The 19,184-nt window shown below is 55.7% G+C and overlaps 8 protein-coding genes across 8 annotated transcripts; 4 read left to right on the forward strand and 4 right to left on the reverse strand.

Moving 5' to 3' along the window:
- The first annotated feature begins 248 nt into the window (after positions 1-248).
- K437DRAFT_241728 (uncharacterized protein) lies at positions 249-1,662 on the forward strand. The gene is made up of 2 exons (XM_013390956.1): positions 249-564; positions 639-1,662. The coding sequence occupies exons 1-2, from the start codon at positions 352-354 to the stop codon at positions 1,647-1,649; spliced, it is 1,224 nt and encodes a 407-aa protein (XP_013246410.1). The 5' UTR covers positions 249-351; the 3' UTR covers positions 1,650-1,662.
- Positions 1,663-2,607: 945 nt separating this feature from the next.
- K437DRAFT_1101 (uncharacterized protein) lies at positions 2,608-5,695 on the reverse strand. The gene is made up of 3 exons (XM_013390891.1): positions 4,263-5,695; positions 2,997-4,176; positions 2,608-2,817 (listed from the first exon to the last, which is right to left on the reverse strand). The coding sequence occupies exons 1-3, from the start codon at positions 5,379-5,381 to the stop codon at positions 2,753-2,755; spliced, it is 2,364 nt and encodes a 787-aa protein (XP_013246345.1). The 5' UTR covers positions 5,382-5,695; the 3' UTR covers positions 2,608-2,752.
- Positions 5,696-5,923: 228 nt separating this feature from the next.
- On the forward strand, positions 5,924-7,767 carry K437DRAFT_252903 (uncharacterized protein). Its single transcript, XM_013390957.1, has one exon. The coding sequence runs from the start codon at positions 6,125-6,127 to the stop codon at positions 7,571-7,573; it is 1,449 nt and encodes a 482-aa protein (XP_013246411.1). The 5' UTR covers positions 5,924-6,124; the 3' UTR covers positions 7,574-7,767.
- A 268-nt stretch (positions 7,768-8,035) lies between these two features.
- On the forward strand, positions 8,036-10,550 carry K437DRAFT_252904 (FAD/NAD(P)-binding domain-containing protein). Its single transcript, XM_013390958.1, has 4 exons — positions 8,036-8,382; positions 8,463-9,504; positions 9,578-9,824; positions 9,927-10,550. Exons 1-4 carry the CDS (start codon positions 8,299-8,301, stop codon positions 10,069-10,071), a joined length of 1,518 nt encoding a protein of 505 aa, XP_013246412.1. The 5' UTR covers positions 8,036-8,298; the 3' UTR covers positions 10,072-10,550.
- K437DRAFT_271470 (uncharacterized protein) lies at positions 10,191-13,740 on the reverse strand. The gene is made up of 2 exons (XM_013390959.1): positions 12,341-13,740; positions 10,191-12,256 (listed from the first exon to the last, which is right to left on the reverse strand). The coding sequence occupies exons 1-2, from the start codon at positions 13,534-13,536 to the stop codon at positions 10,609-10,611; spliced, it is 2,844 nt and encodes a 947-aa protein (XP_013246413.1). The 5' UTR covers positions 13,537-13,740; the 3' UTR covers positions 10,191-10,608.
- Positions 13,741-13,913: 173 nt separating this feature from the next.
- On the reverse strand, positions 13,914-15,565 carry K437DRAFT_252905 (uncharacterized protein). The gene is made up of 6 exons (XM_013390960.1): positions 15,230-15,565; positions 15,142-15,162; positions 15,056-15,073; positions 14,753-14,986; positions 14,160-14,676; positions 13,914-14,086 (listed from the first exon to the last, which is right to left on the reverse strand). The coding sequence occupies exons 1-6, from the start codon at positions 15,434-15,436 to the stop codon at positions 14,067-14,069; spliced, it is 1,017 nt and encodes a 338-aa protein (XP_013246414.1). The 5' UTR covers positions 15,437-15,565; the 3' UTR covers positions 13,914-14,066.
- Positions 15,566-15,761: 196 nt separating this feature from the next.
- K437DRAFT_252907 (N-terminal nucleophile aminohydrolase) lies at positions 15,762-17,156 on the forward strand. The gene is made up of 2 exons (XM_013390961.1): positions 15,762-16,172; positions 16,268-17,156. Exons 1-2 carry the CDS (start codon positions 15,964-15,966, stop codon positions 16,668-16,670), a joined length of 612 nt encoding a protein of 203 aa, XP_013246415.1. The 5' UTR covers positions 15,762-15,963; the 3' UTR covers positions 16,671-17,156.
- K437DRAFT_241736 (cora-domain-containing protein) lies at positions 16,498-19,007 on the reverse strand. Its single transcript, XM_013390962.1, has 5 exons — positions 18,177-19,007; positions 17,694-18,101; positions 17,494-17,605; positions 17,342-17,423; positions 16,498-17,263 (listed from the first exon to the last, which is right to left on the reverse strand). The coding sequence occupies exons 1-5, from the start codon at positions 18,719-18,721 to the stop codon at positions 16,785-16,787; spliced, it is 1,626 nt and encodes a 541-aa protein (XP_013246416.1). The 5' UTR covers positions 18,722-19,007; the 3' UTR covers positions 16,498-16,784.
- Positions 19,008-19,184: the final 177 nt, after the last annotated feature.

Raw genomic sequence — 19,184 nt, forward strand, 5'->3', positions numbered from 1 at the left:
GCAAGTTCATACTAGTAACCACAATTGGGCTTGGCATTGCATCCTTGCCAAAAAAAATCAAGTATTAACGGAAAAGAAAGAATGGAATACTCTCGCTCGAAATGGCATCCACGTTCCGTGTCCCGTATTCCGTATTCTGCATTGGTAGTGCGCGTCATATGTACTCCTCTCTCTTGTCGTCTGCGCTCTCAGCAACTTCATTCGCTCGCGACAATTTTGAGGAGTTTCTACCCCGGGTCATTCGACAATGTCGATGTGCAATCCGCACTCGCGGCAATGTAAACGGACGAAAAATCTCAACCCAGTTCTACGGCTTATCGTATCGCGTGCCGTGTCTCCCTGATTCCCGCGATGCCATTTGGACAACTCGTCATTGGCTCGCCGGGCTCAGGCAAGACGACCTATTGCAATGGTATGCAGCAATTCCTCACCGCTCTCAAACGTCCTGTCAGCGTCGTCAACCTGGACCCGGCCAATGATGAACTGCCGTACGACTGCGCAATTGACATACGCAAGCTCATCACCGTCGTTGATGTGATGAAGGAGCTGGACCTAGGCCCAAATGTGTGTGTGTCGGTGTCACCATCGATGTAGCCTCGCGCCATGCTCATACTGAATGAAGTGATTTGGGACTACAGGGCGCCATGCTCTACTGCATGGAATATCTCGAAGAAAACTTTGAATGGCTCGACTCGCAGCTTGACCAGCTAGGGCCAGACGCTTACGCCGTCTTTGATCTGCCTGGACAAGTCGAACTTTCCACAAATCACCCCAGCTTACGCAACATTCTAGATCGCCTGCAAAAGAAGGACTGGCGTCTGGTTGCGGTACATCTGACAGACGCATCGCATATCACAGATGCGGCGCGCTACGTCTCGCTTCTCCTCCTTTCCCTCCGAGCCATGCTGATGCTCGAGCTGCCGCACATCAACGTCCTCAGCAAGATCGACCTTCTTGCAGACCATTTTGACGATGTAGAATTTAATCTCGACTTCTATACCGAAGTGCAAGACCTGAGCTATCTGGAACATGCGCTCGAACGCTCCACGGGCTCCGTGGGTCCGCGGGCAGAGCGGTTCCGCGCTCTCAACCGCACCCTGTGCGAGATCATCGAGGACTTTTGCCTGGTTAACTTCGAAACACTCGCGGTCGAGGACAAGGACTCGATGTTCCGCCTGCTGCGCCTGATCGACAAGGCAGCAGGCTACATCTACGCTCATGGCCACGACCCGGGTGCTGAGACAGTGCCGGACCACATGGGCATCTATGAGCCGGGCAGCAGCGCCGCCACGTCCAACCTGGCTAGTGGCTCCGTCATGGCCAAACCGCCAGCACGGACTGCCGCGTCGGCCAACTCTCTCTTCACAGTTGCAGATCGGGGCACAACGATGGGCTGGGGAGGCGCGTTGGACGTGCAGGAGCGCTGGGTCGACCATAAAAACGAATGGGATGAGTGGGAAGACGAAAAGGCGAGAGAAGAGGGCAAGTTGATCGCAGAGCGAAAAATTATGCAAAGCGCAGAAAAGGTGCTTGCCAGACAGCGTGCCGGAGATGGTACCCTGCAATCGCCAAAAGGGAGTGAAGGTCGCCGCCAGATACAGGCGCAGGGCGAGATGCCAATGTTCCATGATACCTCCTGCAATACATAGCCATGCCAAGTAGCGCAAAAGAGAGTTTCATCTGCATGGAGGCCTGATTGCATAAAATTCGCGCATTTCACATCGCCTACGGTACGATGGCCAATTGGGGCGGGATTGTCGGGTCTGATGCAAGTGCAGGAGGGTTTGCTGGTATTGCTGAGAATGGCTGTTTGAGCATCGCATCGAGAGCCTCCGCCTGCTCGTTCTCCTCCATTAACGCTGCAACATCGTCGTCTATCTCAATGGGCCCTGCAGCGAGAGCGCCTGCTGGTGGATCCACGATAGCTGGTGTCCGTGACACATCTTGCGGCGAATCGCGTCTCGGTGCCGCACGCCTCCTGCTTCTTCGGACGGAAGGCGCATAGCCTTCGTCACCACCACCCCCACCACCACATCCACTATCACCAAGTGATTCTGCCATTGCAGCTTCGTCCGCTAGACCCGCCAGTTCATCGTCAATGCTCGGCAACTCTTTGGCGGTAGCAGGGGTAGGGGCAGGACCACCGGCGGGAGTAGCTGGCGCTGCAGATAAGTCAGGAGCTTTGGCGACTGCCGACGGCTTTCCTCCCATTGCAGCAAGCTGGAACATTGCTCTCCGCTTGTCTTCTGCGGATACAGCCGGGTCTGAGACAGTAGCCAGCAACTTTTCCCGTGTCGCCTGTAACGCCTTTTCAGCTTGCTCTGCGTGACGCTGGCGTGCGCTCTCTTGATCTGCCTCGCGTTCGCGCAGCTTGTCATACTCAGCAGCTTTCCGCCGCACCGCGTCGTCCGTCCGCGTGTGTTGAGCAATGAACAGCTGGAGCTGGGCCTTGAGGCGATCATTGTCACCTTGCAGACGGCGCAATTCGAGCCCGTGTATGCCCTTCAGATGCAAGACGATACCATCGTGCTGCGCTCGCAATCGGCTTGACCTCACCTTTGCCGTGTCCCGCTCTTTCGTGAGCTTGGCGTTGGCATTCTGGGTCTTGGTGATTGCCTCCTTGTTGGCCTTTGCTTCGGCTTGCAAATGCGTTAGGTCGGCTTGCAGGCCGTTTAGTTTTGCTCTAAGTGCGATGTTCTGCTTCTGCGCCTCAACTAGGTCCTCCTTGATGACATCGTCCTCTAACAGCCTATCATACTTCCGCTGCAAGATCATATGCTCCTCCATCGAGACGGGAGCGGAAGACCCAGGACGAGCCTTGCCAGTCTTAGAGTCAAGTCGATGTCCCAGAGCGTCGTACCAAGGTGAATGCCGCCAATTGCTCGAGAGCATCTGAGCGATCTGCTTGCCCATGATCTGCACTGTGAAGCTGGGCGGGCTCGTCTCGATGATGAGTCCTAGCTTGCTATGCAGCTCGTCCGGGGGTTCCAGCGAGCCTAATTCGATGAACCACGACTCCTTCTCCTTAAGCAGGGAAGAGTCTTCCAGCTGGCTGGGGGTATCGATCACAAATTCAATCACAGTCTGTTTGAAGAACACTGGCACGTGCGGACTGGCCTCGACCTGTTCTGCAACGTAATGTCTCGCGATTTTGGAGGTCGGAGAGTAGATCACATGTTGCTGGGCATTAGGTTCAGCTGCTGTTGGAGGGCCAGCGGATGGAGAACTTGAGTCTTGCACTGCGGGGGCGCTTGAATCAGGTAAACTTTGTGGCGGGGCGTACCCAGGAACTTGCAAGCCCCCTGTCGCCCTGCGCCCATCCTGTCGACTGGGTGACATATCGTCCTCCAAGCCCGAAACGCCGATCAGACGCGCCTGGCCGCCTGTGCGCATAGCCTTGAGCACATCCAGATCATCGCCAGACTCGATGCCGTCGCTGTCCATGTTCTCATCGTACGTCACCTGCGCAGGCACTTCACGCATAGGAGCAGGCACAAGCCACCGACCGACACGCGGCGCAGCCTGTGAATCCTTTCCTACAAGTGCGGCCGAGGAGGACGGCATGACGATGCCAGCCCTGTCGCGAGCTCGTTGATTGGAAGGTGTGAAATTCTCGATACGCGAGCTCTGCTGCTCCGGCGCTTGTGCGCCGACGGCCGGCCCCGCAAAAGGCAGTTCCAGGTGCTCCCATGTCGTGTCTGCTGATCTCCCCTGCGTGCTGTCCGTGTGTAAGGGCCCACCCGTCTTCGGACCGACGATTGGCTTGAAATGATCACTCCCGTGTAAGCCGCTGATCGCGCGCAGCGGTGCAGCTCCAGGTAGCTGTTTGGCGGCCCTCAGGGTGCAGATGGCGTTGGACGCAGAGCCTCTGAGCAGGGCTTGCTCGTTGTCGCAGTCGGTGACCACAATTGCTTCCTCTGGAGGTGTCAGCAGCGGAGATTCTTCTCGAAATACGACTGCAGGGTTTGTCGTCACCTCGTGTCGCCGCGCGCGTTTGGTGGGAGATAGTGCCATCCTCGTCCTCTTGGAGCGTATCGCCTGCCCAAGCTGGGAATCACTCGCTTCAACATCTTCTTCCGCAAGTCTCGCCGACCCTCTATCCTCAGCTGATAATGCTGCGATGCACCCAGGCGACTTTGTTGGCGACACGCTGGTGCCGGCTTGATGTTTTCGCTTCTGAATACCCAGGAAGGTCGGCCCAGCAACGGAGCATGAGCGACCACGGAGAAGATGCATGAAGTGCACAGCTTTATGAAACTCACGAGTGACTCACTCGCCTTGGCGCGATGACTCTCTTTCTTTTGTTGTCGCATGAAAGACATGCTTTCCCGCCGGACTTGTTCCGCTGAAGCTTCTGTTTCATCTTCTTCTCCCTGCCCACTGCTCTTGTCGACGGCATCCTTGTTGGCCCTCTCCTCCTCCTCCTCCTCTTCCTCCTGCGCTTCTTCTTCTCCTTCTTTGTACATCTGATCCCGCGCACCGTCCGCCTCGCCATCTGTCTCGGACTCTTTTTCTTTGTCTTTGATTGTCTCCACTTTCCGGCGTTTCTCATTTGCCATGCCCTTGCGCGCCGTTTGACGCGGTGGAGATGCACGATGCTGACCGGTCGTCGAACGATGAGACTGCGGCTTTGCGTGTATGCTAGTGCTCTTGCGCAGTCCCACTGGGCGCACCTCTGAATCCTCTTCTGTCTGCACGAGCGACGTACCATCTCCCTGCATCCTTCTTTCTGCACGACCGATCAGCATGCCGTTCCCACGCTTCGCGAGCGCTTGGGCCCAAGCGTCGGTATTGGATTCGTTGGTGGCAGACTGGGAGGGCGGCTCGCGGAAGCCAATTGGCATAATCTCATCCTCTAGAGCATCCTCTCCGTCGGCTTCGCTGTCGTCCTGGTCGATATTTACAATTTTTGGGCCTTCGTCCGCGCTGTCCTCGGGGCTGACAAGCACGACTTCCTTTCGTTGGTCCGAGGCCAATGTGCCGCGGCTGTAGGACCTTGCGCTCGCTCTGGCAGTGGACATGGAGCTCCTGGCCCGGGTCGACGTATCTCGGGCAGCTTGTGCGTCTGTAAGCCTGGACATGCTGGCTCTAGCACGAGTTGCAGCGGAGGCGGCCGCCGCCTCTGGCACAAAGGCTGAAGCACGGCGGGTACTCCCATTGCTGAAGGCCGAGGCGTCCAGCTGCTTCTTCATTTTCAGATAGTGATCAAGGTAGGCGCTCCTCGCTTTCGAGGCGTCATTGTAATCAGCAAGTTTGGATGGTGCTCCTGCTACTGCTACTACTGCTTCTGCCGAAGGATCCCGTCCCTGATAGTTCACTTCATTGGACGAAGCCGACGCGTCAGGTATGTTATTGAGGTAGCTCATATTTGAGCTCTCCATAGTGCTCCTCGAGCTGCCTGATGGGCGAAATGAGTAGTCTTCCGGGTTGGTCTAGGTGTAGTTTGGCACTTTGAGGCGCAGGTCAGTGGTGGAGGGCCAGCCTGTGCCGGTGACGAAGGCGTCAATGCTGCTGCTTGCTCCGAGGAGCTTGGTGGACTTGTCGCAAGTGCTGTGACCGCCGTTGGCTTGCGTGCTCCGCTATGACCCCGGCACAAAGCTCGCCCCGAGCGCGGGCAGCATAGGCAGTCAGGAAGTTCTGTGACAAGGGGGGCTGGCTGACTCCATCCGTATCCTGCGGAGGCACAGGTATGAGAATGGTCAAGCAAGCATCGTCTCATTTCTCTCGGCGTGGCTTTGACATTTTGAAGGTTGTCGACTCACGCGGCTCTCTCACATCTCACCCACGCGTGCGCGCTTACGAACAATTTGGGATGAGAGACGAGACGCTGCCACGACCATCACTATTCATCCTCACCTCGCTCTGTTGCATCCAGCATGGTCAGGGGCGGCGTTCAAAGGCACATGCATATGTGCACAGGATGGTGCAGCAGGCCTGTTGATATCAGCCGCCAACCCATGGCCCCTCGACCATGAACACCAGCTGCAGCTCATGGCCCACGTCTGCAGCACACCCTTGAAGCCTCTTCCCGCAAGACTGGCTTGGCCTCGCTTTGACGCCTGCTTCGACTGACTCTCTCATCGGCCCCCTCTCCCTAGCGCGTGCAACTGAGAGGATCTCTGCAATGTCCTTCAGCAGCGGCGGGGGCTCTGGTCTCCGTCGAGCGGCGGTGTTTGCCGCCGACGACTCTGGATCTGATGGCGAAGAGAAGCACGCAAGCTCGTCCAAACACCACCATCGTCATCATCATCATCATCATCACCGGCACCGGCACCATGAACATCGGAATGGAAGCAGCAGCAATCGTGACGGCGAGGCAATTACCGGCTTTTCCTCCTCGGGAGCAGAGCTGGCACAGAAGCATCTGCCACCCAAGGAGCCGATCGTCATCCCTGTGTTGCCCGATGTCGATTTTCGCGCCATTGCGCACCAGCGTCGGCGTGGACGCGATCTGGCGTCGGAGCTGGGCAGCTTGAACTCGATGCGCAGGGACGGTAATGGCCCGGTCGTCCCCCGAAGCGATAGCGAGCTTCATCGTACCGGTGCAAGTGGTGCCGCAAACGGATCGAATGTACATGGGCAAGCGACACGCGATCGCATCGGAGATGAAGAGCAGCACAAAGGGCTCGTCGTGCGCACAGCTGCTGGATCGCAGAAAGCAGGGTCTTCGGCACCAGGCTTTCGATCTCCAACTCCACCTTCCGCAGATGTCCGGGGAGCGACGACTCCGCCGCCCGAGTCGGCGGACGAAGCTGCGCGCCGGGCACTGCTCGCCGGCGCCAGAGGAGCTGGCGCCGGGTGCGGCGTAAATGACAGCTTGACAATCCCGATGGTGGTTGATGAAGAACAGGCGCTGCGCGACGACGTCGACGACCGGCCGGACGCGCCATCGCTCGAGACGTACACGGCAATCCCCGTCGAAGGCTTTGGCGCTGCGATGCTGCGCGGCATGGGCTGGAAGGAGGGCATGGGCGCCGGACGCAAGCGTGATGGGCCAACGGAGGCCATGCAAGTCAAGAAACGGCCACAGCTCTTGGGCCTCGGGGCGAAGGAGCGGCAGCAGGTGGCCGACCAGCGCGGGGCGACCACAAGCGGCAGCAGGAGAAAGGATGCACCGGGAAGCAGCAGGCCGACTGCACGAGGATATATGCCGCTCGTGCGCCGAGAGGCCGGAAGTGGGGACGTCATTGCCAGCGCCAGCGCGAGTCGCAGCGGGACACCCGTGCAGAGTGACGGCGACCGAAGGCCTGACTACTCGCGGCGACGGCACGAAGATGATGGAGATAGAGGGGGAAGCGGTAGCGGGTACAAGACTAGCGGCAGTGGCGACGGGCGGTACCGGTATCGCTCCCGGTCTGCTTCTCCAACGCCACCGCGCAGCCCGGCCGAAGCTGGTTCAAGGTTGCGACGGACACACGAGCAGCCCTCGGAGCGGTATCGACGAGGAAACGAGTACAAGCATTCACGCCGGCACCAGGAACCGTCTTTTAGAGATGAATACTACAGGGACAAGGACAGACAAGGGAATTACCATCATCATCCTACTTCGCGATCACGAGCAGCAGGGCGATGAGAGGTTTGTCCGGCCACAGTCGAGATAGTCGGATGGGTGGTTGGGCACGAAATGGCGCAGCAACACATACAAAACTGCCGCTAAGACGCAAAGTGCTACCAAGCTTTGCGGGTTGTATAAAACCGACTTGCATATCCTTTGTTAAACTAACCCTTACAATCAGGTCAAGTCTGCTAGTCCTTCGATGAAGAGAGAGAGAGAGATCGGAAATGCATGCTAGTAAGCAGCTGCCCAGGCTCTTGGTGCAAATATGATTACATAATTCATGCGGCCAAACCCCCGGATTTCGGGTTCCGACAAAAAGCCGATTTACCAGCCTTTCGGGTTGATTTCCCATGTACAATTTTGTGAACAAAGTCGAGTGTGCAAGAGTGTGCGCACACACGCACATTACATTTCTACTGGACAGAGAAAGGAACACTTGCAAGAGTTCTCTCGTGCGCTGTCATTCTGTCCGCTCATCGATGAATGCACACACAGCTCCACTTTCTCGCACATGCCTGTGCACAGCCAACGAAGATCAAACCCAACACACCTCCCATAACGGAACAACGCATTTAGGTCTGTCCTTCTCACTCACACAGGCTGGCACCCCTCCCCACTCTGAACAAAGGCCGATCACCGACCGGTCGCACGCTAGCCGCCATACATACTCTGTTCTGCGTCGTAGCACACGCATACATCCTCTCTGCATCACTCCATACTCCCTCATTAGCCAGCGCAACATGTCCCTGCCCACCTCGGTCGACACGCTCGTCATTGGCGCCGGCCCCACCGGCCTCGGCGCCGCAAAGCGTCTGAACCAGCTGGTCAGTGTCGCTTACCTTACTACGTTTCTCGTCTGGCTCTGGCTCTGACAATTGATTGGTGACTATCGCATTCACAACAGAACCTCGGATCCTGGGCCCTCATCGACGCCGCCGAAGAGGCGGGCGGCCTCGCTTCCACCGACGTCACAACCGAGGGCTTCCTCTTCGACGTTGGCGGACACGTCATCTTTTCCCACTACGCCTACTTTGACGACGTCATCGCCGAGGCCCTGCCGCGCAAGGAGGACTGGTACGAGCACCAGCGCGTGAGTTACGTGCGCTCCAAGAACGTCTGGGTCCCCTACCCGTACCAGAACAACGTCAGCGTCCTCCCCATTGAGGACCAGGTCAAGGCGATCGAGGGCATGATCGACGCTGCCGAGCTCCGCGTCCGCGCCAAGGAGCCGCCGGCAAACTTTGACGAGTGGATCCTGCGCATGATGGGCGAGGGCATCGCCAACCTGTTCATGCGTCCGTACAACTTCAAGGTCTGGGCCGTACCCACGACGCTGATGCAGTGCAAGTGGCTTGGCGAGCGCGTAGCTGCGCCCTCGCTCAAGCTTGTCGTGTCCAACACGCTCAACAAGAAGGTTGCCGGAAACTGGGGGCCCAACGCTACCTTCAAGTTTCCAGCCGAGGGCGGCACCGGCGGCATCTGGAAGGCCGTCGCCAAGACGCTGCCGCAGGACAAGCTGTTCTTCAAGCGCAACGTCGCCTCTGTCGACGGACCCGGGCATAGCGTCACGCTCGCAGACGGCAGCGTCATCAAGTACAAACACCTCATCTCCACCATGGGCCTCGACTTCCTCGTCGACAACCTGAAGAACGTTGACGAAAAGACGCACAAGGGCCTGAGCACCGCCGTCAAGGAGGGGCTCATCTACTCGTCCACCCACGTCATCGGCATCGGCATCCGCGGCACCCTTCCCCCGCGCATTGGCGACAAGTGCTGGCTGTACTTCCCCGAGCCCGACTCACCCTTCTACCGCGCCACCGTCTTTTCCAACTACAGCCCCAAGAACTGTCCCGAAGCCAGCGTCAAGCTTGCTACGATCCAGTACGCCGACCCGAGCAAGGGCAAGCCGTCCAGTGATGCAAAGGAGGGCCCCTACTGGTCGCTCAGTGAGTTTTCTCCTCTTTCCATCGATATGCTAGGGTGCTGACAGACCATATCTCATCCTTATGTGACTCTCAGTGATGGAAGTTTCCGAATCGCATCTCAAGCCCGTGGACATGCAGACAATCCTTGCAGAGACGATCCAGGGCTGCATCAACGCTGACCTCATCAAGCCAGAGGACGAGATCGTCTCCACCTACCACCGCAAATTCACCCCAGGCTACCCCACTCCGAGCTTGGGAAGGGATGCGGCGCTCGATGCCACGCTGCCCGTCCTCGCGGACAAGTTTGACATTCTCAGCAGGGGTCGTTTTGGGTCTTGGAAGTGCGTTGGCCCGTCTTCTGCTGCTGCTGCTTGCCCCTCTCGCGTTCGCGCTGACATATTGCCTTGCATCTAAACCAAACACTTCCTACTTGCCCATCCCAGGTACGAAGTTGGCAACCAAGACCACAGCTTCTTGCTCGGCGCTGAAGCCGCCAACCGCGCTCTGCTCGGAACCCCTGAGATCACGCTGCTCAACCCTGACTGGGTCAACGGCCGCCGCAACACAGAGATGCGCCTGAACAAGTAAGGTTACATTAGGACAACCAGTCAAGCCTGCGAGTCCATTCACTTCTGGCCGCTCTCGGATGCTTTGTTAGAAGTAACGGAGTCTAGCAATCTGCGATTGCGCGCTTGGTACATGCATTTGTCTCTCCTTTTTGTTTACTTTCGCATAATACAAAATAGAGCCTCAACGCGAACGAAACGCCTTCGAAGCCAATGGTCCTGTTGTAATACGCGCAAGAGAAGGAAAGCGGTAAAGAGGCAGGCTTTCTATGACGGAGCACCACCTTTCCGATTTGACATGTATGATGCGAGCAGGCCCGAGCCACTGCATGCGAAGCCAAGGGACAATGCGCCAAATGGGCCTATTCAAGATCCGACCACAGGATGCTTGCATGGTAATGTGTGATCAGCCCTCATTGTGCACTACGGCTCGCGGGGAAGCCTGGCCATGCAAGCCGCAGCAGCACCAGCGCGCAACAGCAGGCCTTTCGCCAGAGGCGAACATGGGGCTGCGCGACTGGTGGGATAATGGTATGATTATCGCGCACGTTTCTGAGCTTCAGCCATTGTAGAAAAGGGTGTCCTTCTGAGCCGTGAGACCACTTTGTGAGCTTGGCGCGCACGGTCTGCCAATGACACCTGCCGGGTTCTCTCCTCGGCTGGTAGAAAACGCTTCGTGGAAGGCCGAGGCAGCCGGGTGGCCTGGAGGTGGAAGTGGGCTAGCGTTTGCGTCGCTACGCCATGCACTTTCGCCAGGCCCAGGTGTCAGCCGGTGAGCATCACCAGGCCCAGGAGACCAGATGTTGCTCGATGGGCCAAGAGACGAGTGCTGAGAGCTGCCAATACCTCCAAACAGCATGTGCCCTCGCGGGAGTGCAGACGCTTGGCTGCGCAGTGCGGTAGAGTGCTCCGCCCCAGGTGGTGCCGTTGATGGCTGCTTGGGTCCGTTGAGGACTTGCAGCAGTAGATCTTGCGCTGTGGCTGGGGCTGGACCGCGACCAGCATCCTCGAATGCAGACGACGGTTGTTGCAACATCCCGGCAAGCGGATGCGCTTGTGGCTTCGCGACTTGAGGAATGAGAATATGTTCGTCCTCTTCTTCTTCTTCAGCCGTAAATCTCGACAACTCGTCCCCGCCTTCGCGGCGGTCAACCGCTTGCATGGCGAGATCCACAACGTCCTCCGTAGCCTCTGAAGCACCTTCGGACATTCCATCTGTGGTAGGTGCATCTTTTGGCTTTTCAAGCACACCCGGGAGCTGGCGTTTGCCTTTGATAACATCTGCTGGGAAAAAGAAAGCATTTTGCAGATCGTCATAGACGATCGGACTGGCACTGGACTCGGCGATGACTTTGGCGTCCACAAGCAGGTCTGAGATGCGCATGAGCTGCTCCTCGTTGGGGTGCGCCTCATTGCTTCTGACTACGCCGTACGCATCCCCCATTCCCGCATTTGCAAACGGAATCATTGCCCTTTTGATAGGGGCGAAGCCACGCATATCGAGGTCCTCTTCCAAACACAGAGAAGGAACCCCAAGCGGACCGTCTGAGCCAAGGACTGGTAACATGTCGTATGGGAACGCAAAACGGAGGCTGTTCATAAAGTCGGTGTACGAGCGCCAGAAGGCCGTCACATTTTCGATGACGCTTTGATCTGCTGCATTTTGATCCGACTTTGCTGATCCGTACACAGAATAGTTTGTTGCTCCCTGAAGAGCTTGCCGCAAATCTTCCTCGGCTTTGGCAGCCTTTTCCGTAGATCGCTGTACGTAGTCGAGATGGCTCTTGATCCACTTGTTGCAGATTCGGAGCGCCGGGAGCATGCGCCGAAAGACTGCGGTGATGTTCGTCGAAACAGCTTTCTGATTCATGGGAACAGTGCCAGCATCGCGAGCAGCTTGGACTGCCTCGTCGCACTCGGAGCGAGAAATGTCGGCCAAGACCTTGAATAAGACCAGTACGTGGCTCATTATCTGCAGTTCGACGCTAAGCCGATGCCTGCGCTCAAGCACCAATGCCGCAGGATTTGTGTTACTCGTCGCGTCAGATTTCGAGGATGCAGAGCTTTTCCATAGCCTGGCGGTCCAGGATGCAGAAAGGGCAATGACGATGAGGTGTACCACTTGGTCGGTCTGCAAAGCGCGGTCGCGAAGTAAAGCGGCCAAATTCGCGTGGACTCTTCCAGCCAGTACAAGCATGTCCTTCAAGCTGCATGAGAAAAAAGGAGAACACGAAACTTGAGTCTTACATCGGGATACAAACACATTCGAGGCATTCCGAGTGTTGCCTCACCTAGCTCTGAGGTAGAACATGGCGTGTAGTGCAACAAAGTCTGGAAGCCAAATATCTGTGGTGCGGTCACGCTTTCGGTTCGCGACGGCTTTTGCGCTTGAGGCACCATCGTTTCTCCACAACCCCAAAGCCTTTTTGAATGTACTTTCAAGATTTTGACGAGCCGAATCGAATGGCGTCTTGACGCAAAGCGCCCGGTAGTAGTGATAGACGGCACTGAAGTGATCGTGGTGATACATGGCGATCACTGCAATTTGATTGGATGGATTGCCATTATTGGGGAGTAGCGTCCGTGCTTGCTCGTAACAGGCGACTGCTCGGCTGTACTCAGCCTTCTTTAGCACCGGTCGAAGCCGTTGGCCATTGGAACCACCACGGCCACATTTGGAAACACCTTTACCCTCGCGATTAGTTTGTGGGCCTTCGGAACGACTCTGCGGCTCGTTGTACATCTCTCTGTACCTCGCAAGATCCCCGCAGCAGATGAGTGCCTTGTGCATCACATCGAGGAGTCGGTGACGGTTGCTCGGCTGCTGGGCAGCATATTTGACATCCCCTTCTACCTCTCTTGGCGCAGGGGCAACACGAGCTGACCGATCAAACGCTGCAGACGTCATATCTCCGGACGTTGTCCATGTCGCATCTGATGCGCTGACATTGTCATCGCAAGGGATGTCCAGGGCTTCGAGGCATACGCGAGCCTCTTCCAAGCCAAAGACTCGGACGACGCGGCTGGCCAACTCCTGCCAAAAGGTCTCTTCTGCAGCTAGAAATTTGCGAAAGTCCGACAGCGTCTTTGAGTACTCTGCCGCCTTTTGCTTTTTGGCAGACTTGTTAAGAGCTGGCTGAGCGGCCGCGGCATCGTTGCCATCGGCTGTGTAGGGAACTTTACCTGCGTGGATAACTTTCTTAAGATCAGAAAGCAGCGCGCGGTAGGATGCTACAAGCGGATGCGTGGTCTCAATCCATAAAAAGACGTCGATGCCGTGCGAGTCGCGGGTGAATGGATGCCCGAAGAGGAGATTCAGAAGCGTATTCCGCAGGTTCTTCCTGGCGAACTCGACCTCTCCACTACTGGGCTTTGCATGGCTCTCCTCTAAGAGCGCCTTGAGGCTAGCCTTGAGCTGTTTTGCCTCCTGTAGCAGCTGTGGCGAGCTCCGTGCCGTGCCAGAGCTGGGTGCCCGGCTGGAAGACATGAGCGCTGCTGGGCTCTGTGGCCGGGGCGTTGCCTCCAAGCCCGATGACGCGGTGAATGACTTAACACTACGAGCGCGGCCCTTCCATCTTGCCTGGCAATCCTGCGTCGACGAATGCTTCGGGACAGTTGCGACGGGCCACGTTCCACAAGGACAGAGGAGATGAACTCTTAGAAGAGTGAACTCTCCGTGTGTTTGACCATCTTCGGCGCCTGATGGAGAAAAAGTCGAGTCGATGGAGAATGGAATGTTGTGACCGAGCGGGGGGGGTGCGGAAGGGTGAATCAGACGCGCACAGTCGCTTAGTGCCTGTGTTCCATTTTTTGCTCATGAACAACCAGCTGATGCTCAACCTGCCTTTTCGCGGTGCATACTGTGAGGGCTTCTCGAGGTCATGCTACAATCATATACAAGCCTTAAGTTAGCCTCGAGCGGCGTCGACATGCGGACCGGGCAGAGCTGGACAGGAAAAAGGAGATTCGACTCCGCGCGTCTATGTGTACAACAAGTGTGCTATGCGAATGGGGATATCAAGACATTTTCGTGGTAACGGCCTGACGCATTGTCGCCGGAGGTGGGAAAAATTAGTGAATGAAATTAGAAAAGACATACCCACCCAGTCAGGCTCACCTCGAGCTCGGCTGTCTTTCCTACATTACGCCGCTTTGCTCCCTGGGACCCGCCCTCGGACTGCATATCCTGCACTCTTTTGCCACTCCCTTTGGACTTGCGGCCCGTCGACCCCGGTTTCTCGCTCACCGCTGCAGCCTCGACCTTGTGATCCCCACCGGCCTTTCTCTGCTCCTCGAGGGCTCGGTTGACCTCCCAGTAGAGGTATGCATCACGATTTGAACCGTCAAATCCCTGCTCGGCGCCCTCTTCATCGTCCTTGGCCGAGCGTGGTGGTGCAAGTGATTTGCTCAGCGGATCCAGCTCGCGCAAGCCAGACACGTCCTTGCATACAGCGGAGGCATCAGCGCGTACTTTTTTCAGGCTATCAGCTTGGAGCGACGCAAGAATTGTGGTACCAGATTTGCTTTGTAGTACGAAGTCAAAGTGGTCCTCCAGCGCGGCTGCTCGTGCGTGTTGCGCAGATGTGGTGGCAATGGCTCGATCGAGAATGTCGGCAGTCTGGCGCGCCTATCCACAAAACCAGCAAATAGAAAACGCATCAGTTGAGCTGGTTTGATCCGCACCCCTAGTAGATCTCTCTCACAGCTGCAATCTTGGCTCTTAACCGCTGCTCCTTACGGCTCAAGACTTTGTCCTGCACAATTGCAGATGTGACGCCATTGTCGTTGCGCAGATCCAAGCCGCGATGATGAGTGAGGGTGATGTGCTGCGCCTGTCGAGAGGTGACACCGAAGACATTGACCAGCGTCCAAAGCTCGACTGTGTCGTACATGTGGTCAAGCGCGTTTTCGAAAAGAGTGAGCACTTTGTGTGTGGACTACCAAAACATGAGGCAAATTATCTTCAGGAAAAAGGCTTGCACAAAGCAGTCGCAGCATCAGGTCACCTTTTCTGCTGCGATCACCTGTGGAGAGGGAAGGATATACGTCAGAAAGGGTCTTTTGTTCCTCTTGCTAAAGGGCGTCTCCTCACATATTCTGGCTCTTGTTCGGCCTCAGGAAACACGAATAATTGGATGATCAGGAATGTGTGCTTCATTGGCGGGCACTTGAGGCCTTACCTGCGTTTCATTTCTAGCCGCGACTGTACCCTCCATTGCTTGTATGAGTGACTTCTCGAAGTGCTCCGCTAGAAAGTAAAGGTGCTCATTGGCGGCATACACGAGTTTGTCGATGAACCCTTTCGGATTGAACCCGAAGTGCTCGGTCAAGAGCTCGATATGCGCGTCGATGGAAGGAGCGTCTTGGGCTTGGAATGCAGATGACATGTTTCCAGTTTTGACCACATAGGCTTTGATACCTGCTGAATGATGCTACAAGTACCTTGCCAAAATGGGAAGAGGACCTTTCAATTATGGCATCTGGTGTTTGCAGATGTGAACAAGGCAGGATGGAGGATCGCAAAGCGTATGTATAATGTGGACATGTAGCCTGTAACCTTCATGTGTTGTGGTTAGAGATAGACGCGACACGCAGAGACGCGTCTGCGAGCATGTGGGCACGGGCGCACTGTCGCACTCACAACCTTGCAACAAAAGAATTGATTCCGCCAATCACATCAGGATTGTCATATCCTCGATTGCGCGGCCTCACCACCACCACAGACTATAATCTACTCGGGTTGATAGCATACACCTCGAGCATTTTCGCACGTTAGTGCTTCGCATTAACTCTTTCCGAAGGCGCCCATCCTGTGCAGAAGACGCTGATTAAGAGGTATCGTATCACAAGCCTACCGCTCAACCGCCCTCCGACAAGAGCAACCAAAAGGTCACCGCCAAAAGTTACAGTCACGATGGAGTGCTCATTCGGCATCACCGGCAAGGGCTACACCATCATCGCCTCCGATTCGACAGCAGGCAGATCCATCATCAAGATGAAATCGGATGAAGACAAGCAAAGGCAGCTGTCTAAACATCTAGTGATGGCCTACTCAGGAGAATCGGGGGACACAGTGCAATTTGCAGAATATGTCGAGAGGAACTTGCGCTTGTACGGCATCCGGTAAGTGATACAGTATCGAGCTGGAAGAAGCCCTTATGAGCTGCCGCAGCTGACAATCGCAGATGCTCATTCGAAAACCTTTAATTAATCTTCAGTCACCACGTCGAATTGAGACCACAATCAGCGGCAGCATGGATCCGCAAGACACTTGCCGAGTCTTTGCGATCACGGAAACCGTACCAAGTCAACATGCTCTTGGCCGGCTTTGACCTGCCAACAGCTACACCGGCCCTCTACTGGATCGACTACTTGGGTACACTAGCGATCGTACCCTTTGCGGCGCACGGCTACGGTGCGCATTTTTGCCTCAGCACAATGGACAGATACCATAGCCCAGATATGAGCCTCGAGGATGGCTTGAAGTTGCTACAAAGATGCATTGGCGAACTCAAGCAACGGTTCATTGTTGATTTGGGAAAATGGAACGTTAGGGTCATCGATCACGAGGGAATACGGCAAGTAGAGCTGCAGGAGACAGACATTCCTGCGCCCGCATGATCTGGGGCATTACGCCAAGAAGAATGCACACGTATCTCACATGACTAAACATTCGAGCACAGCGTGGATGTGTAAGAGTATGTGTCATATGATCCCGGTTATTTGGTGCGGATCTTAATGGCATTGACCGCCCGGACCACTGCGAATTCGCTCCGGAAAGCCAAAGCCTTCCGCATCAGCCTTGTAGTAACCAAGAGAGGAAAAGCGTGCATCTGACCCGACACCCTTATACGAGCGTCGAACACCGTACAGCTCTGCTAGCCGTTTGTCGCGCTCAGTCAGCCTCATCTGGACATGGTCTGTCCTCTTCCGAAGCCACCAGCTCGAAAGCAGCCAAGACTTCCGTCCGAACCGCTCGGAGTGCAAGCCAAGCCCGACTCTGCGCATTTTGCGAAGGTGCCTGAGTCCGAGGGCCGCACTCAAAGAGGCTCCAGCAAACGCGATGGTGCAAGCTCCGAAGAACGCGATGGGGTCATCCTCGAGGCCACTCTTCAGGTTCATACCAAAAAGGGACGCCCACAGGGCCCCTGCAGTCGCGCCGAGGGTGGTGATCGAGATTTTCAGATCGAGGGCGAGAAGCTGATTGCGATTGCCTACAACGCAAACGACAACCCATGCAGTCTTATCAGAGCCTGCATTCTGCGGGCTTGTAGCGTGAGGCAATGACTCACTGTCAAGGATCAGCTCAACGATCTCCTGCGTGCTACCAATATTAGATTGGAGATTGTCCGTCTCAGACACAACCTCCTCGATCTGACAGCACAGCGCAAGGGATAGTGAGGCGAGGCCAAGAAAGCGTGCTCGATGTGCAACCACGGCTCACCTGTTTATCGAAACTTTCTAAAAGCAGCTCGAGCTCGTCATATTCTTGCGCTAACGAGTCAGCTGTGCGTGGCTTGGAAAGATACATCCGTGCCATGTCTTCATCTTGCTCGCTGTTGAGAAAAGTTGTGCCATGACAATGCACCCGGGATTCCTTGTCAGCACTCGAAAGACCCACACAAAAGACTTTGTAGCGCGCACAGAATTTCCGCTACCGCCCCTTTTACAGCTCGCGAGCGAGAGAAGAGACCGCTGACTTTTCGCCTATATTGCAGCAGCAAACGCAATTTTTCCCTGTCGATATCCTGATCGAACTCATCTAGGAGCGAGAAGACGAGGTGCTGTAAATTTCCAAGCTCTGAATAGAGCGCATCCAGGACCGAGGACAATATTGTCTCCAGCGCGCGAAATTCGTAAGGCAGCTTCGAATCTTGGAACGCCTCCTCGTTGCGCTGTGAGGGGTTGTCTCCTGCTGCTTTCGGCTGTACTGGCTCACCCTGACCGCCTGTCTGTGTATACGGGGCATGGCTTTGTCGGTGTGCGAGACGTAGATTGTGCTCGAGGTTGTAGACGAATGCAGAGTGCAAATGCGTGTCTGTTGACCCATAGCTGAACAACAGAAAGGGAAGTGTGAGAGTCAAAACATGGTAATTGCGGTCGTTGTTCGCAAGAAGTAGGACAGACCTGTCGAAGAGGAGGACAGTATCGCTTTTCACTAAGGCTCGAATGTGCAGCATATTGACGAGAAATGCCCCACGTCTAGCGAGAATGGTGGGGACGAGGTTTGGAACGCGAGAGTCGATCTTTCTTAGGTCTCGAAGTTCGAGGCCGTTGTTCTGCGCCAGCTCTTGTCGGCTGAAAGTGCCTGATACGACACGTGGTGATCCTGCTTCATCAAAAATGGTGCATCGAAGTAGCAGCGAGGATGGTAGCGATCCTTTTGTGGCGGATTGATGGACATCTCTTAATCCACGAGCGCGGGTGGCAGGCCGCATTGGTGCCACGCTCTGGCAATTGGAGTCAGATAGGATCAGATGAGTGTGGAAGGATGGAACCCGATGTGAACGCCAGCTGCGAGTTCCTTGGTGAGCAAAACTTGGGGCGGACAAGTGGAGCCTACGGCTGCGCGTGACGTGCAACGACGCGCTCGCCAGGCATATATCACTCCAGACCGTCGTCCACAGTGAACACTGCTGTATTGGTTTTCGGAGGCGGTAGGCGTACGACATGACGTTCAGAAAAAAAGAAGGTCAAGGGTAGAATTGAGAGCAGAGAGCAAAATAGCCGCCTGTCCTTGTTTCGGGCTTACGCCTTTCGTGATATTTGATGTGCTTGGTTTTTGAACTGAGCAGTTCAAGGCTTTTGACCAGTATCTATCGTCCAGTCGGGATCCAGCGTGCAACAGGTGTGCGTAGTCCCTGTTGCACCTCATCAGCGACTTCTGCATACGTGGCTCACCCAACTATATACAAAACGACGGGGTCTATACATGTTGTAGCTTGTGCACCAATGCGGTCACGAGGTGGTGATGGAGAGAGGTATTGCTCACACGGCACATTATGAATACCACACGTTGAGAACTTGTTTTGATTCGGTGCAAAGCATGAGGCTCGTCTCGCAGCGCACAGCATGAGGATATGAGGATGGATACATTGATAGAGTTGCGTCGCATCTTCATTGCACGCATTTTAT

Source organism: Tilletiaria anomala, assembly GCF_000711695.1.
Source record: "Tilletiaria anomala UBC 951 chromosome Unknown K437scaffold_1, whole genome shotgun sequence".
Classification (NCBI taxonomy): Eukaryota; Fungi; Basidiomycota; class Exobasidiomycetes; order Georgefischeriales; family Tilletiariaceae; genus Tilletiaria; species Tilletiaria anomala.